This window comes from Salmo salar, chromosome ssa23, assembly GCF_905237065.1.
Source record: "Salmo salar chromosome ssa23, Ssal_v3.1, whole genome shotgun sequence".
In the NCBI taxonomy this organism is placed as follows: domain Eukaryota; kingdom Metazoa; phylum Chordata; class Actinopteri; order Salmoniformes; family Salmonidae; genus Salmo; species Salmo salar.
This window is the reverse complement of record NC_059464.1, coordinates 23,064,198-23,081,341: the sequence shown is the minus strand read 5'-3', so window position 1 is coordinate 23,081,341 and position 17,144 is coordinate 23,064,198. Positions and strand designations below refer to the sequence as shown.

The window sequence follows — 17,144 nt, the reverse complement described above, 5'->3', positions numbered from 1 at the left end:
TGGTCTGATGAAGGGGATGCTGAGCTACAGGACTAGTTTTTCGCTATCAGTGACTGGAATATGTTCTGGGAATTATCTGATGGCATTGAGGAGTTTACCGGCTTCATTAATAAGTGCATTGATGATATCGTCCCCACAGTGACCGTACGTACATATCCCAACCAGAAGCCAGGGATTACAAGCAACATCTGCACTGAGCTAAAGGGTAGAGCTGCCGCTTTCAAGTAGCGGGACAATAATCCAGACGCTTACAATAAATCCCGCTACACCCTTCGACGGACTATCAAACAGGCATATACAGGACTAAGATCGAATCCTACTACACCGGCTCTGACGCTTGTCGGATGTGGCAGGGCTTGCAAACTATCATGGATTACAAAGGGAAACCCAGCAATGAGCTGCCTAGTGACACGAGCCTATTAGAGGAACAGATCCACAGATAACGCAATCTTTATTGCACTCAACATTAACCATTCCCACCTGGACAAAAGGAACACCTATGTTAGAATGCTGTTCATTGACTACAGCTCAACGTTCAACACCACAGTGCCCTCCAAGACCCTGGGACAGAACACCTCCCCCTGCATTGGATCCTGGATGTCCTGACGGGGCGCCCCCAGGTGGTGAGGGTAGGCAACAACACATCCACCACGCTGACCCTCAACACGGGGGTGCCTCAGGGGTGCGTGCTTAGTCTCCTCCTTCACTCCCTGTTCACCCATGATTACATGGCCGCTCACGACACGTCAGTGGTAGGCCTGATCACCAACAACGATGAGACAGTCTATAGGCAGGAGGTCACATTGCCAGGACAACAACCACTCCCTCAACGTCAGCAAGACAAAGAAGCTGATCGTGGACTACAGGAAACAGAGGCCCAAGCATGCCCCCATTCACATCGACAGGGATGTAGTGGAGCGAGTCGAGAGTTCCTCGGTGTCCACATCACTAAGGACCTACAGTATCATGGTCCAAATACACCAACACAGTCGTGAAGCAGGCACGACAACACCTCTTCCCCCTCAGGAGGCTGAAAAAATGTGGCATGGGCCCACAGATCCTCAAAAAGTTCTAAACACAGTTTAGCTGGGAATCGAGATATTTTCAATTGTCATTCGGCACCAGGTTTTCCATATTTGTGCATTCACTATACATGTGATGAGGCGAAAAAGGTCTTTATAGATTTCTTTACATGTTCCATAGATTTTCCCATACAATATGGCACTAGGTTTGACTTGAGTGGTGAGTCCAAAATCTTGCATAAGTTCCCAGATTTTCGTCGTTCTGCTACATTCTAACAATAAGTGTTTCATCATCAGTACATAATGGAATTTAGCATTTTTTTGTTTTAACATCACCGCTCCATTGGACGACTGCTCTCACCCGGAGCCTTCACACTTTGATTAACCACCTTGTCTCTTAATTGTTCTGACAGGTAGTTTGCCCATAGTCTTTTTATGAGTCGTTAACATTCTGATATAGCGAGGTTCCTGTACATTATAATTCCACTGTAAACGTCGTTCCCAATTGAATCGAGTGTTGGAGCCCTGGATCTAAGGTAAGGTAGCTGTCTCCTGGGTATGTACATTCAACACCTGGTCGCATACGCACATTTCTCACATTTTATGCACACATCAAATCAGGTTACAGACCATGTAGCTCGGCCTAAGACCCCTAGACATAATAAGTTCAGCAAAATCCCCATAACGTCCCCATAGTCTTCTCACAACGTTTCTTATTTCAGTTCATTACAAAGTTCATTGCTTTCCAGACAATGATTGTTCAATTGTAATTCTATTTCTTATTCGAATCCAAAATGATCTGTTTTTAGTGCTTTGGTCGGCCCACATGTATCCAAAGTGGTTTGGTAAGAGTTCTCAGAAGGAATCTTTCAATTGGAAATCTTCTTTAACTTTTTGCTATGTTTTCCCTTCGGCAGTTAATTTAAAAGCCGTTCTTGCCTCCCTATCCTTTGCTTCTGTAATAGTATTAAAATCCCCACCTATGATAACTGTATAGTCACTTTTACCCTTACCTACATGTACATATTAACTCAATAAACTCAACTGCCGTGTACCCCTCCCGTGTATATTGTCTTGTTATTTTATTGTGTTACTATTTCCTTATTTCATTTTTGCAAATTGTTCTTACTTTTTAACTATGCATTGTTGGGAAAGGGCTCGTAAGTATGCATTTCACAGTAAAGTGTACACCTGTTGTATTTGGCGCATGTGACAAATAAAATGTTAAATGTGATTTTATTAGTTTTTATTGTTGAGTTACATGTGGAAAACTCATGCCATATTTGAGCAATATGATGGGCCGTTCATTCACTACCACGCTTCCCACGAGTCACTATTTACAATTTACTGAGCAGTATATGAGTGAGTTCAGTTGATGCATTCCCATGGTGGTCCAGAGTAGACTAGTAAAAAGAAGCGGTCATCAATCTACTCTCAGAGCTAATTTACTATAGGAAAAGTGCTTTACAAAACTAAACTTCCAATAGTGAATAAAGTAGCAAATTTGCAGTAGGCTACTGTTGATAGTCTACAAAAAGACACCTAGCATTCGTCTTGGCTACTGTTAACAGATCGATATTTTAAGAAGTTGTCTTGAAGGGGCAACGTCCTATTTTGGGATGTAAAATATCTTCTTAAAAAGGTCAACAATGTCGTTTTTAATTCAAAACAAAAACAAATGTAATTACCCTAATACAATGCAATTACAAAGAATATAGTAATGACTTACATTCCTAAAAGATATTACATAGCTTTTAAATAGGCACTAAATACCAAATGTAGCCTATTAATTCACGAATATAGAGAGACAGCATGCTAACCTATAGGCCCTGCATAATTCTAATGCATTTATAAACTACACCAGTAGAAATTCTGTTTGGGACAGTAGATTTTTGGCCAACCGGGTCAGTGAAAAGAAAAAGTTCACGTTGGACCCTGCATTGTATTTGAAGCTGTACATCCCAATACACTGCTGTGTGTAGGTGTGACTCTCCCCACCAGGGGGCAGAGTCTGTCTGTGTGCAGGGACAATGTTGGAATGCTGTTAAATATACACAACTATAGGAGACACACAGTACCAGTCTGTTCCCCTCAGCTCCAGGGTTTGTTATCTGTGAAGAAAGCAGTGATATGGGGAACATAAATTATATCACATATACAATCTAGATTAGATATCTGCCTGATGTATGTTTCCGAAGATGATGTGTATACTGTATTTGATGTCCGTGGGAAATGGGCATTGACCCACTGCGTCTTCTCTCTCTCCCTCTCTATCTCTCTCTCTCTGTAGAGTATGCTGAGTTCCTCCACTGTAAGGGAAAGATGTTTTCAGACTTTCAGGATGTTTGTCAGGAGATCGAAGCAGAGACCATGAGACTCACTGGAACCAATAAGGGTGTCTCTCCTGTCCCCATCAACCTACGAGTCTATTCTCCTCACGGTACACAACACACACACCACAGTGTACTACTCGTACACGCTCCCCAGAAGGTGACACACCCTATAGCTCAACCCAAACCAGATGCTTAAATGCATGAAAAACAGCAGGTGAAAACTTTGTAAATCTGTCTGTCTGTCCTTTGATAGTGTTGAACCTGACCCTGGTTGATCTACCTGGCATGACCAAGGTACCTGTAGGAGACCAGCCTACTGATATAGAGTACCAGGTCAGACACATCAAACATTTATTATAATATTACAATCCTTCCTTCATAAATAAAGTTGTGTTGTATTTGTTCCTGCAGGAGAGGGACATGATCATGCAGTTTATCTGTAGAGACAACTTCCTGGTCCTGGCTGTTACTCCAGCTAACATGGACCTGGCCAACTCTGAGGCGCTCAAACTGGCCAAGGACGTCGACCCTCAGGGTGAGACAAAACAGGGACATAACGTCTCTCCAGAACATTGCCAAATGGTCCAAATAATCACCAAATTGGAATATCAGTTGACTACACGATGAGAGGTACTATCTTCCTTTCTTTGTCATAGTTTTCCACCAGGCCAGCGGACCATAGGGGTGATCACTAAGTTAGATCTGCTGGACGAGGGAACAGATGCCCGGCACATGCTCGAGAACAGGCTACTGCCACTACGTGTGTGTGTGTGTGTGTGTGTGTGTGTGTGTGTGTGTGTGTGTGTGTGTGTGTGTGTGTGTGTGTGTGTGTGTGTGTGTGTGTGTGTGTGTGTGTGTGTGTGTGTGTGTGTGTGTGTGTGGAGATAATGTATCCATGACATTCTAATAATGTTCCCATAATGTTCTCATTATGTTCCCATAAAGTCCCCATAATGTTCCCATAACATCCCCATAATGTTCCCATAACGTCCCCATAATGTTCCCATAATGTTCCCATAACGTCCCCATAATGTTCCCATAACGTCCCCATAACGTTCCCATAACGTCCCCATAATGTTCCCATAATGTTCCCATAACGTTCTCATAATGTCCCCATAATGTTCCCATAAAATCCCTGTTATGGAATAAGTTAGGTCAGAGCCAGCTATTAAGAGAGTTCGGCCAGGTTTTAGAACGGCCGCCATGTTAGCACGTTTATTCTCAAAATGTTGGTGATGTAACAATACGAGAGCGCCTCCAACTCCCTATGAAATGACCTGCTGTAAACAAGCAGAACAGAGCAACGCATTTAACAGACTATTTATTCAAAACGTGTATCCAATTCTGCACTGTGTTGTGGTGTCAACAAATTGCATATCTGTTTTCACTGGACACCGTCATAGGTTTTAAAAACAATCAGAAATCAACAGCACAACACAGAAGCATCAATTATCACTTAGCAACGGCTATGGAGGAGGAAGTGGCACTCGGAGCGTTCAGACATAAACCGCATTGGCCCAACTCTCTGGGTTAGGTAGGTTAGTGTAAGAAACATACACGCTACAATACACTACACTTCCACACTCCATCCCCAGGTGGCAGCACCAACCAGGCCAGGTGATTGTGCTGAGGAGGGCATCAGCCGGCCTTTGTTTGTTTCTTTGAGTTAGTTAACCTCTTCAGTTAGGCGTGTCTTTCTGTAGTTTGTTTTTTGGAAATATTTATTTTGTCTCCATGAACGTATGAATACTAATCTTCTTGGACTGGCTGATTATGGGAATCATGACTGAGCGGGCCCTGGACCTAAGGTCTCCTGGGTACATGTACATTCAACACCTGGTCGCATATGCTTATTTCTCACATTTATGCACACATCAAATCAGGAGACAGACCATGTAGCTAGGCCTAAGAACCCTAGACATAACAAGTGCATCAAAGTCAGTAGGCTAGTTATTGGTTTCGTAACAATCCCCACAACGTCCCCATGATGGTTCCATAACATCACTGTAACATTCCCAGCCCCGAACTCAGGCCCTGTGTGTAGTTAACCGACCCTCTCTGCCCATTCATCGCCATTTTACCTGTTGTTGTTGTCTTAGCTGATTAGCTGTTGTTGTCTTACCCGTTGTTGTCTTAGCTAGCTCTCCCAATCAACACCTGTGATTGCTTTATGTCTCGCTTTATGTCTCTCTCAAATGTCAATATGCCTTGTATACTGTTGTTTAGGATAATTATCATTGTTTTAGTTTACTGCGGAGCCCCTAGTCCCACTGTACATGCCTCAGATACCTCCTTTGTCCCACCTCCCACACATGCGGTGACCTCACCCAGTATAATCAGCATGTCCAGAGATGCAACCTCTCTTATCATCACTCAGTGCCTGTGCTTACCTCCACTGTACCCGCACTCCACCATACCCCTGTCTGCACATTATGCCCTGAATCTATTCTACCACACCCAGAAATCTGCTCCTTTTATTCTCTGTCCCCAATGCACTAGACGACCAGTTTTGCTATCCTTTAGCCGTACCCTCACCCTACTAATCCTCTGTTCCTCGGGTGATGTGGAGGCTAACCCAGGCCCTGCGTGTCCCCAGGCACTCTCATTTGTTGACATCTGTAATCGAAAAAGCCTTGGTTTCATGAATGTTAACATCAGAAAACTCCTCCCTAAGTTTGTTTTACTCACTGCTTTAGCACACTCTGCCAACCCCGATGTCCTTGCCGTGTCTGAATCCTGGCTTACCAAAAATTCTGAGATTTCCATACCCAACTACAACATTTTCCGTCAAGTTAGAACTGCCAAAGTGGGAGGAGTTGCAATCTACTGCAGAGATAGCTTGTAAAGTTCTGTCATACTTTCCAGGTCTATGCCCAAGCAGTTCGAGCTTCTAATTTTAAAAATGAATCTCTCCAGAAATAAGTCTATCACTGTTGTCGCCTGTTATAGACCCCCCTCAGCTCCCAGCTGTGTCCTAGACACCATATGTGAATTGATTGCCCCCCACCTATCTTCAGAGTTCGTTCTGTTAGGTGACCTAAACTGGGATATGCTTAACACCCTAAGAGCCCTACAATCTAAACTAGATGCCCTCAATCTCACACAAATTATCAAGGAAACCACCAGGTACAACCCTAAATCCGTAAACATGGGCACCCTCATAGATATTATCCTGACCAACTTGCCCTCCAAATACACCTCTGCTGTTTTCAATCAGGATCTCAGCGATCATTGCCTCATTGCCTGCATCCGTAATGGGACTGCGGTCAAACGACCTCCACTCATCACTGTCAAACGCTCCCTAAAACACTTATGCGAGCAGGCCTTTCTAATCGATCTGGCCCAGGTATCCTGGAAGGATATTGACCTCATCCCGTCAGTCGAGGATGCCTGGTCGTTCTTTAAAAGTAATTTCCTCACCATCTTAAATAAGCATGCCCCTTTCAAAAATGTAGAACTAAGAACAGATATAGCCCTTGGTTCACTCCAGACCTGACTGCCCTTGACCAGCACAAAAACATCCTGTGGTGGACTGTACTAGCATCGAATTGTCCCCGCGATATGCAACTGTTCAGGGAAGTCAGGAACCAATACACACAGTCAGTCAGGAAGGCAAAGGCTAACTTTTTTCAAACAGAAATTTGCATCCTGTAGCTCTCCAAAAAGTTTTGGGACACTGTAAAGTCCATGGAGAACAAGAGCACCTCCTCCCAGCTGCCCACTGCACTGAGGCTAGGGGACACGGTCACCACTGATAAATCCATGATAATCGAGATTTTCAATAAGCATTTCTCTACGGCTGGCCATGATTTCCTCCTGGCTACCCCAACCCCGGCCAACAGCTCTGCACCCCTCGCAGCTACTTGCCCGAGCCTCCCCAGGTTCTCCTTCACCCAAATCCAGATCGCAGATGTTCTGAAAGAGCTGCAAAACCTGGACCCGTACAAATCAGCTGGGCTAGACAATCTGGACCCTCTCTTTCTAAAATTATCCGCTACCATTGTTGCAAACCCTATTACCAGTCTGTTCAACCTCTCTTTCGTTTCGTCCGAGATCCCTAAAGATTGGAAAGCTGCCGCGGTCATCCCCCTCTTCAAAGGGGGTGACACTCTAGACCCAAACTGTTACAGACCTATATCCATCCTGACCTGCCTTTCTAAAGTATTTGAAAGCCAAGTTAATAAACAGATCACTGACCATTTCGAATCCCACTGTACATTCTCCGCTGTGCAATCCGGTTTCCGAGCTGGTCACGGGTGCACCTCAGCCACGCTCAAGGTACTAAACGATATCATAACCGCCATCGATAAAAGACAGTACTGTGCAGCCGTCTTCATCGACCTGGCCAAGGCTTTCGACTCTGTCAATCACCGTATTCTTATCGGCAGACTCAAACGCCTTGGTTTCTCAAATGACTGCCTCACCTGGTTCACCAACTACTTCGCAGACAGAGTTCAGTGTGTAAAATCAGAGGGCCTGTTGTCCGGACCTCTGGCAGTCTCTATGGGGGTACCACAGGGTTCAATTCTTGGGCCAACTCTTTTCTCTGTATATATCAACGATGTCGCTCTTGCTGCGGGTGATTCCCTGTTTCACCTCTACGCAGACGACACCATTCTGTATACATCTGGCCCTTCTTTGGACACTGTGTTAACTAACCTCCAAACGAGCTTCAATGCCATACAACACTCCTTCCGTGGCCTCCAACTACTGTTAAACGCTAGCAAAACCAAATGCATGCTTTTCAACCGTTCGCTGCCCGCACCCGCCCGACTAGCATCACTACTCTGGACGGTTCTGACCTAGAACATGTTGACAACTACAAATACCTAGGTGTCTGGCTAGACTGTAAACTCTCCTTCCAGACTCATATCAAACATCTCCAATCCAAAATCAAATCTAGAATCGGCTTTCTATTTTGCAACAAAGCCTCCTTCACTCACGCTGCCAAACTTACCCTAGTAAAACTGACTATCCTACCGATCCTCCACTTCGGCGATGTCATCTACAAAATAGCTTCCAAGACTCTACTAAGCAAATTGGATGCAGTCTATCACAGCGCCATCCGTTTTGTTACCAAAGCCCCTTATACCACCCACCACTACGACTTGTATGCTCTAGTCGGCTTGCCCTCGCTACATATTTGTCGCCAGACCCACTGGCTCCAGGTCATCTATAAGTTTATGCTAGGTAAAGCTCCACCTTATCTCAGGTCACTGGTCACGATAACAACACCCACTCATAGCACGCGCTCCAGCAGGTATATCTCACTGGTCATCCCCAAAGCCAACACCTAATTTGGCCGCCTTTCCTTCCTGTTCTCTGCTGCCAGTGACTGGAACGAATTGTATAAATCGCTGAAGCTGGAGACTTACATTTCCCTCACTAACTTTAAACATCAGCTATCTGAGCAGCTAACCGATCGCTGCAGCTGTACATAGTCCATCTGTAAATAGCCCACCCAATCTTCCTACCTCATCCCCATATTGTTTTTATTTACTTTGCTGCTCTTTTGCACACCAGTATCACAACTTACACACCATCATCTGTTCATCATCATCTGCTCATCTATCACTCCAGTGTTAATCTGTGTCACAACGTCCACAGAAGGTGGCGCCTCTCCTCGGTCGGGCGGTGCTCGGCGTTCGTCGTCGCCGGCCTACTAGCTGCCACCGATCTGTGTTTCAGTGTCTGTTAGTTATGTCTGTTGTTTGATTGCACCTGTTTCGTGTTTGTCATTAGTGGGGGGGTATTTAGTCTGTCTGTGTTTAGTTAGGATTCGTGCGGGATTGTTCTTTGTTACGTGTGGTGTTATATTGTTTGGGTTACGATTTATTGTATAGGCAGTAGGGTTGCCGGGCTGCGCCCCGTCTGCCCTTTTTGAGCGGAGCTTCTTTTAGTCTTTTTGACTGTTGTGCTCCCAGCCGTATATGGATTTTGCCTTTGGATTTATTAAATCAAGTTTGTTCCAACGGACCTCAGTCTCCTGCGCTTGACTCACCCTAAACAGTTCTATCCGCCCGTGACAATCTGCTAAATTGTAGTTACTTTGCTACTATAGCCTATTTATTGCCTTACCTCCTCACGCCATTTGCACACACTGTATATAGACTTTGTTTTTTTTCTATTGTGTTATTGACTGTACGCTTGTTTATTCCATGTGTAACTCTGTGTTGTTGTTTCTGCTTTGCTTTATCCTGGCCAGGTCACAGTTGTAAATGAGAACTTGTTCTCAACTAGCCTACCTGGTTAAATAAAGGTGAAATAAAATAAATAAAAAATAAAAAAAAACATCTCCATTATGTTGTCATAACGTCCCCATACTGTTCCCATAACATCCCCTTAATGTTCCCATACTGTTCCCATAACATCACCAGTGACCAGGCTGTGCTGAGGTAAGTGTTGAAATGGAGGCTTGATATCCTACTGCCATGCTGAGCTCATGGGGTTGTGTTACAGTATTACAATCAGTGCCAGCCTGCCCTGGGATAGTGTGTGTATGTGTGCCCGGGTCTGGGTCTAGGCTGGGTAAAGCTGTGCCAGGTCCTTCATGCTTGCTCCTTCAGAGGTAATGCATTAGACACGGAGCCTACTGTTAGTGCTGCTGTTACAGTAGAGAGATCAGATTTGAGCTGCCTGAGTGAAACATCTGCCGGCCTGTGGAAATCAGAGGACCTTCTGAATCTGAATGCTGCCCTCCAGAGATGTATTAGATTGTAACTCATGGAGACACAGCTTACACACCTTTTTACTCCTCCGCTCCTCTCATCTTCTCTCCTCTCCAGGTTACATTGGGGTGGTGAATCGTGGTCAGAAGGACATTAAGGCAGCTCTGGCTGGAGAGAGGAAGTTCTTCCTGTCTCACCCTGCATACAGACACATGGTTGACAGCATGGGCACCGCACCTCTAAAGAGAGTCCACAAACACACACCCACACACACCATGTGGATATCTTTTGAAACTAGCCAGAGATCAAATGAGATGTTTCTTTCTGGGTGTGTGTGCAGCAACTGACCAACCACATCCGAGTCTGCCAGCGTTCTGCAGTCGTCTCCAGAGCCAGCTCCAACCACTGGATGAAGAGGCTAAGGAGTTCAAACACTACAGAGCTGACGACCCCGCACGCACCACCAAGGCCCTGCTACTGTCAGTTCACACACACACACACACACACACACACACTAAAAAACAATGCATGCAAGACCAAGTTAGCAGTGTGTGTACAGTCTGATGCAGCAGTTTGCAGCAGACTTTGAGAAGCGTATCGAGGGCTTAGGAGACCAGGTGGACACCTATAGAACTGTCTGGAGGAGCCAAGATCAACCGCATCTTCCACGAACGCTTCCCCTTCGAATTGATCAAGGTCAGGCTTGGGGTCTCTGAGTGAGTCTCCACTCTTTTCCTCTGTGTGTGTGTGTGTGTGTGTGTGTGTGTGTGTGTGTGTGTGTGTGTGTGTGTGTGTGTGTGTGTGTGTGTGTGTGTGTGTGTGTGTGTCCTTAGATGGAATTTGATGAGAGGGAGTTGCGACGGGAGATCAGCTATGTCATCAAGAACATCCACGGCATCAGGTGAGTTTGAGTCAGAAGGGTTACCTGTATGTGCGTATTTAGGCATGGTTCTCTGTCTATTTGACCTGTCACCACTCCCATTTCTCTTGCTCTCTGTGCCCCTCTCTCGCTATCTCCCTCTCTCTCTTTGTGTCTCTAGGACAGGTTTGTTTACCCCAGACCAGGCGTTTGAGGCCATAGTGAAGAGACAGATAGTCAAGCTGAACGATCCCTGTATTAAATGTGTGGACATGGTCATCCAGGAGCTGATCACCACTGTGTGCCGATGCACCACCAAGGTACCCACTGCTGTGTCTGTGTGCGTGCTTGTGTACACGTAAGTCAGTAACTCATCATCAGTGGTGGAAAAAGTACCCAATAGTCATACTTGAGTAAAAGTAAAGATACCTTAATAGAAAATTGCACAAGTAAAGGTGAAAGTCACCCAGTAAAATACTACTTGAGTAAAAGTCTTAAAAGTATTTGATTTTAAATATACTTACAGTTGAAGTCGTAAGTTTATATACACCTTAGCCAAATACATTTAAACTCAATTTGTGACAATTCCTGACATTTAATCCTAGTACAAATTCCATGTCTTAGTTCAGTTAGGATCACCACTTTATTTTAAGAATGTGAAATGTCAGAATAATAGTAGATAGAATGATTTATTTCAGCTTTTATTTCTTTCATCACATTCCCAGTGGGTCAGAAGTTTACATACACTCAATTAGTATTTGGTAGCATTGCCTTTAAATTGTTTAACTTGGGTCAAACATTTCAGGTAGCCTTCCACAAGCTTCCAACAATAAGTTGGGTGAATTTTGGCCCATTCCTCCTGACAGAGCTGGTCTAACTGAGTCAGGTTTGTAGGCCTCCTTGCTCTCACATGCTTTTTCAGTTCTGCCCACAAATGTTCTATAGGATTGAGGTCAGGGCCTTGTGATGGCCACTCCAATACCTTGACAAATTATGTCAATTAGCCTATCAGAAGCTTCTAAAGCCATGACATCATTTTCTGGAATTTTCCAAGCTGTTTAAAGGCACAGTCCACTTAGTGTATGTAAACTTCTGACCTACTGGAATTGTGATACAGTGAATTATAAGTGAAATAATCTGTCTGTAAACAATTGTTGGAAAAATTACTTGCGTCATACACAAAGTAGATGTCCTAAGCGACTTGCCAAAACTATAGTTTAACAATACATTTGTGGAGTGGTTGAAAAACGAGTTTTAATGACTCCAACCTAAGTGTATGTAAACTTCTGACTTCAACTGTAAGTATCAAAAGTAAATGTAATTGCTAAAATATGCTTAAGTATCAAAAGTAAAAGTACAATTCATTTAAAATTCCTTATTAAGCAAACCATTTATTTATTTTACATAATTTACAAATTAATCATTTGTGTTTAGTGAGTCCGCCAGATCAGAGGCAGTAGGGATGACCAGGGATGTTCTCTTGAAAAGTGCATGAATTGGACAATTCGCCTGTCCTGCTAAGCATAAAAAATGTAACAAGTACTTTTAAGTCTTAGGGAGAATGTATGGAGTAAAAAGTACATTATTTTATTCAGGAATATAGTGAAGTAAAAGTAATCAAAAATATAAAAAGTAAAGTACAGATATATAAAAAACCCTGACTTATTTTAACCTAAGTTACACCACTGCTCATTATCATATGTTCCTTTCCCAGACTGGGAGAGGAGACGGAGAGAATTATGACCACACACATCTGGTACAGAGAGAGTTGAGCTAAAGACCAGGTCTCTCTCTCTCTCTCTCTCACACACACACACACACACACACACACACACACACACACACACACACACACACACACACACACACACACACACATATAGATAGGTAGAATATTGTGACTGTGTGTATTCTCTGTACAGGTCCTGCTGCTAATCGATGTACAGTCGGCCTACATCAACACTAACCATGAGGACCTCATTGGCTTCGCTAAGTGAGTTCTCCCTGGTTAGTTCTCACTGTCTATGTCTTCTGGTCATCATATGTGTGTTGGACATGATGATAAAATGGAGAAAAATGGTCAGCTATGAGAGTGACTATGTGTGTATGTGTGTGTGTGTTTGTCCCAGTGTTCAGACCAATAAGAAGAGCGCTGCAGGAAACCAGGTGAGTTTCACACAGTTCAGTGACCTTATCTTAAGTGATGAATGGCTTGGGTTTTACGCTCTAATCCTAGAATGTGTGTTATGAGAACAGAAGAAATGTTTACAACTGGACTGGAATGGCAGCTGACGTGGACGTTTACTGTATGTAGAAGGAGCAGGTGAAGCTGACGTGGACGTTTACTGTATGTAGAAGGAGCAGGTGAAACTGACGTGGACGTTTACTGTATGTAGAAGGAGCAGGTGAAGCTGACGTGGACGTTTACTGTATGTAGAAGGAGCAGGTGAAACTGACGTGGACGTTTACTGTATGTAGAAGGAGCAGGTGAAGCTGACGTGGACGTTTACTGTATGTAGAAGGAGCAGGTGAAGCTGACGTGGACGTTTACTGTATGTAGAAGGAGCAGGTGAAACTGACGTGGACGTTTACTGTATGTAGAAGGAGCAGGTGAAGCTGACGTGGACGTTTACTGTATGTAGAAGGAGCAGGTGAAGCTGACGTGGACGTTTACTGTATGTAGAAGGAGCAGGTGAAACTGACGTGGACGTTTACTGTATGTAGAAGGAGCAGGTGAAGCTGACGTGGACGTTTACTGTATGTAGAAGGAGCAGGTGAAGCTGACGTGGACGTTTACTGTATGTAGAAGGAGCAGGTGAAGCTGACGTGGACGTTTACTGTATGTAGAAGGAGCAGGTGAAACTGACGTGGACGTTTACTGTATGTAGAAGGAGCAGGTGAAGCTGACGTGGACGTTTACTGTATGTAGAAGGAGCAGGTGAAGCTGACGTGGACGTTTACTGTATGTAGAAGGAGCAGGTGAAGCTGACGTGGACGTTTACTGTATGTAGAAGGAGCAGGTGAAGCTGACGTGGACGTTTACTGTATGTAGAAGGAGCAGGTGAAACTGACGTGGACGTTTACTGTATGTAGAAGGAGCAGGTGAAGCTGACGTGGACGTTTACTGTATGTAGAAGGAGCAGGTGAAACTGACGTGGACGTTTACTGTATGTAGAAGGAGCAGGTGAAGCTGACGTGGACGTTTACTGTATGTAGAAGGAGCAGGTGAAGCTGACGTGGACGTTTACTGTATGTAGAAGGAGCAGGTGAAACTGACGTGGACGTTTACTGTATGTAGAAGGAGCAGGTGAAGCTGACGTGGACGTTTACTGTATGTAGAAGGAGCAGGTGAAACTGACGTGGACGTTTACTGTATGTAGAAGGAGCAGGTGAAGCTGACGTGGACGTTTACTGTATGTAGAAGGAGCAGGTGAAGCTGACGTGGACGTTTACTGTATGTAGAAGGAGCAGGTGAAACTGACGTGGACGTTTACTGTATGTAGAAGGAGCAGGTGAAGCTGACGTGGACGTTTACTGTATGTAGAAGGAGCAGGTGAAGCTGACGTGGACGTTTACTGTATGTAGAAGGAGCAGGTGAAACTGACGTGGACGTTTACTGTATGTAGAAGGAGCAGGTGAAGCTGACGTGGACGTTTACTGTATGTAGAAGGAGCAGGTGAAACTGACGTGGACGTTTACTGTATGTAGAAGGAGCAGGTGAAGCTGACGTGGACGTTTACTGTATGTAGAAGGAGCAGGTGAAGCTGACGTGGACGTTTACTGTATGTAGAAGGAGCAGGTGAAGCTGCTTGGCTCCATCCTAACCTGCCTGTTCTTTCTTCTCTCCCCTGTCTCCTGTTCCAGGGTGTGTAACCTCCTCCCTCCAGTCTAATAGTATGAGTAGTCCAGTCTCTGTAAGGCTAAGCCCTCACTACTCCTACTGGGACACTGTTTGTCCCGTGTGGCTAAGTTGGTAGAGCATGGTGTTTGCAACGCCAGGGTTGTGGGTTCGATTCCCACGGGGGACCAGTACGGAGAATTTTTTTTAATGAAATGTATACATTCACTACTGTAAGTTGCTCTGGATAAGAGCATCTGCTAAATGACTAAAATGTAAAATACTTCTCCCTGGTCGTGTCCTGTTCACCATCCTCTTTAAACCCACAGCCCCGCGGCTCTCTTTTCTACCGCCTTTCCATAGGCTGCATTCTTCGCCTCTACTCCCTTTGGCTGCACTCTACTCCCTGTGCGTGTGTGTGTGTGCGTGTAAGCAGCACAAAATGGAGATGAGTTGTAAACTTGGCTCAGATCCAAGCCCAGCTGTCTGGTCACTCACTAAACACAAGCACAGACCCTGGTCTGCTACACAATGGAGAAATGAAGGTGTGTGTGTGTGTGCATGTGTCACCGCCCTGGTATGTGTCCAGTGTGTGAAGCAGGATGTGGGTCATCTCTCCTCTCTCTGCCATCTCCTCCTTCCATATCTCCTCACTCTCTCTCCCTCTCCATACCCCATCTTCAGCCACCCCCTTCTCTCACTTCCTCCTCACTCTTTCATCCTCTGTCCAAATCTGTCTCTTTTTAGCTGTCAGCTCTTTTCTTTCCTCTTGTCTTCCTGTCCTCCTCATTGCTCCCTCACCCAGTCTTATCACTGAGCTCACAGTTTCTCTCTCCCACAGTTCTTCAACAGCTGTGGTTTTCTGTATTTATTGGTAGTATTTTACCATACCATGTCTTCTTTATAATTTCTAGTGTTGTTTTCCCCGTCATGCTCTTTGTGTGTCGTTTTGTGTTGGTCAGAGAAATATGTTAAAGGCATTGTCAGAAATGACCACTAGTGATCTAACCACTAGTGATCTAATGACTGACTAGGTGAGGGGACATTTCACTTTTCTAACTGATCCTTGTTGTCTCAACAGCTGATATCTCTGTGCATGCATTACGGTATCTCACTCAATCCCTATGCATGTAGCATGCAGTATCTCTGCTCTCTCCCACACTGTGACCCATATGTAAGATACATCACACATTCTCTCTCTTTCTCCAGCTCCACAGAACTTGCACCTGCCTCTCTCGATCTGTAACCCCCCCAGCTTAGAGCCAGCCTGCCGAGCAGAGCATTACAGGGATAGTCCACCCAGACCACATGTTTGCTTCTCTATTTACAGCACGCTAACATGACTCTAACCACTCCCATTGTTTTAGCTTTAACGATGCTAATGCTAGGCTATAGCTCAGTAGACATACAAACCCAGATTGTAGCTAGCTGACATTAGGGGTTCATAGCCTACTGTTTTTGTATCCATGAGATGGTGTAATTTAATAATCTGTGTGAACTATCCCTTCAACCCCTCCCACCTTAACCTCCCTCAGACCCTCTCCATGCCCCTGACCTCTGACCCCTCTATAGGTCATCCGTAAGGGCTGGCTTACCATCAACAACATCAGTATCATCAAGGGTGGGGCCAAGGAGTACTGGTTTGTCCTGACCGCTGAGAGCCTGTCCTGGTTCAAGGATGATAAGGTGAGCACAGAGTCACTGATCTGGTCTGATGATGAGACTACTGGAGCTGCTAAACCTTTACTACTGAGGCTCACTAGTAGAGGCTGGAAAAAATACACACCTGAGTACCGCAGAACAACACACACTCCTTTATTACAATCACATTTCTGTTAGGTACAAAATACCTTCAAATACCACTGTCTTATGCAGTAAGGGAAGGAAGAGTGGGATACAGGTAAAGTAGAAAAGACATGGGCAGCTAGGGTTACGTTCATCATCATCGTCATCCTAATAATCATCAAGCAGGAAGTCTGGGGTGTACTGGCTGGGATTGGCTGTGGGAGCTGTCCGTCAGGCTGTAGGTGCGATGTGGTTGGTCGGGGCGGCTGCCATCTGTCTGCCTGTCTGTGCCTGCTGTACAGGATAGGAAGGTCTGCACAGCAAGTGTAGACAGGCAGACACAACACAACTCTCTCTCAGCCTAGCACAGCACTGCTCGCTCATGATGTCCACGGACTGTGTGTGTGTGTGTCAGTGTGTCTTGGGATGGGCTGGGCTGTAACTTAGCTAACTCAAATGCACACATGTAAGTACAGAGCTGGCCCAATACTACTTAAACTAAGCCCCCCTATTCCCTACCATACCTCCCTCCCTCTCTCCATCCACTGTTCCCCCTCTGGGAGTTGAGGCATTTGGAGCAGTTCACTCTGACACAGCTGGAGCCACACACACACACACACACACACACACACACACACA

The 17,144-nt window shown here is 45.0% G+C and overlaps 1 protein-coding gene across 1 annotated transcript in view; it reads left to right on the top strand.

Annotated features, from left to right (window-relative positions):
* The window catches only part of dnm3a (dynamin 3a), a 40,311-nt gene that overhangs the window by 4,015 nt on the left and 19,152 nt on the right, over positions 1-17,144 (top strand). Inside the window, 15 exon segments of the mRNA XM_045705906.1 lie at positions 3,313-3,462; positions 3,609-3,688; positions 3,767-3,890; positions 4,023-4,121; positions 10,141-10,256; positions 10,322-10,382; positions 10,385-10,502; positions 10,583-10,649; positions 10,651-10,719; positions 10,857-10,924; positions 11,064-11,206; positions 12,584-12,666; positions 12,805-12,875; positions 13,012-13,048; positions 16,293-16,406. Coding sequence (XP_045561862.1) covers positions 3,313-3,462; positions 3,609-3,688; positions 3,767-3,890; positions 4,023-4,121; positions 10,141-10,256; positions 10,322-10,382; positions 10,385-10,502; positions 10,583-10,649; positions 10,651-10,719; positions 10,857-10,924; positions 11,064-11,206; positions 12,584-12,666; positions 12,805-12,875; positions 13,012-13,048; positions 16,293-16,406 — 1,400 coding nt within the window.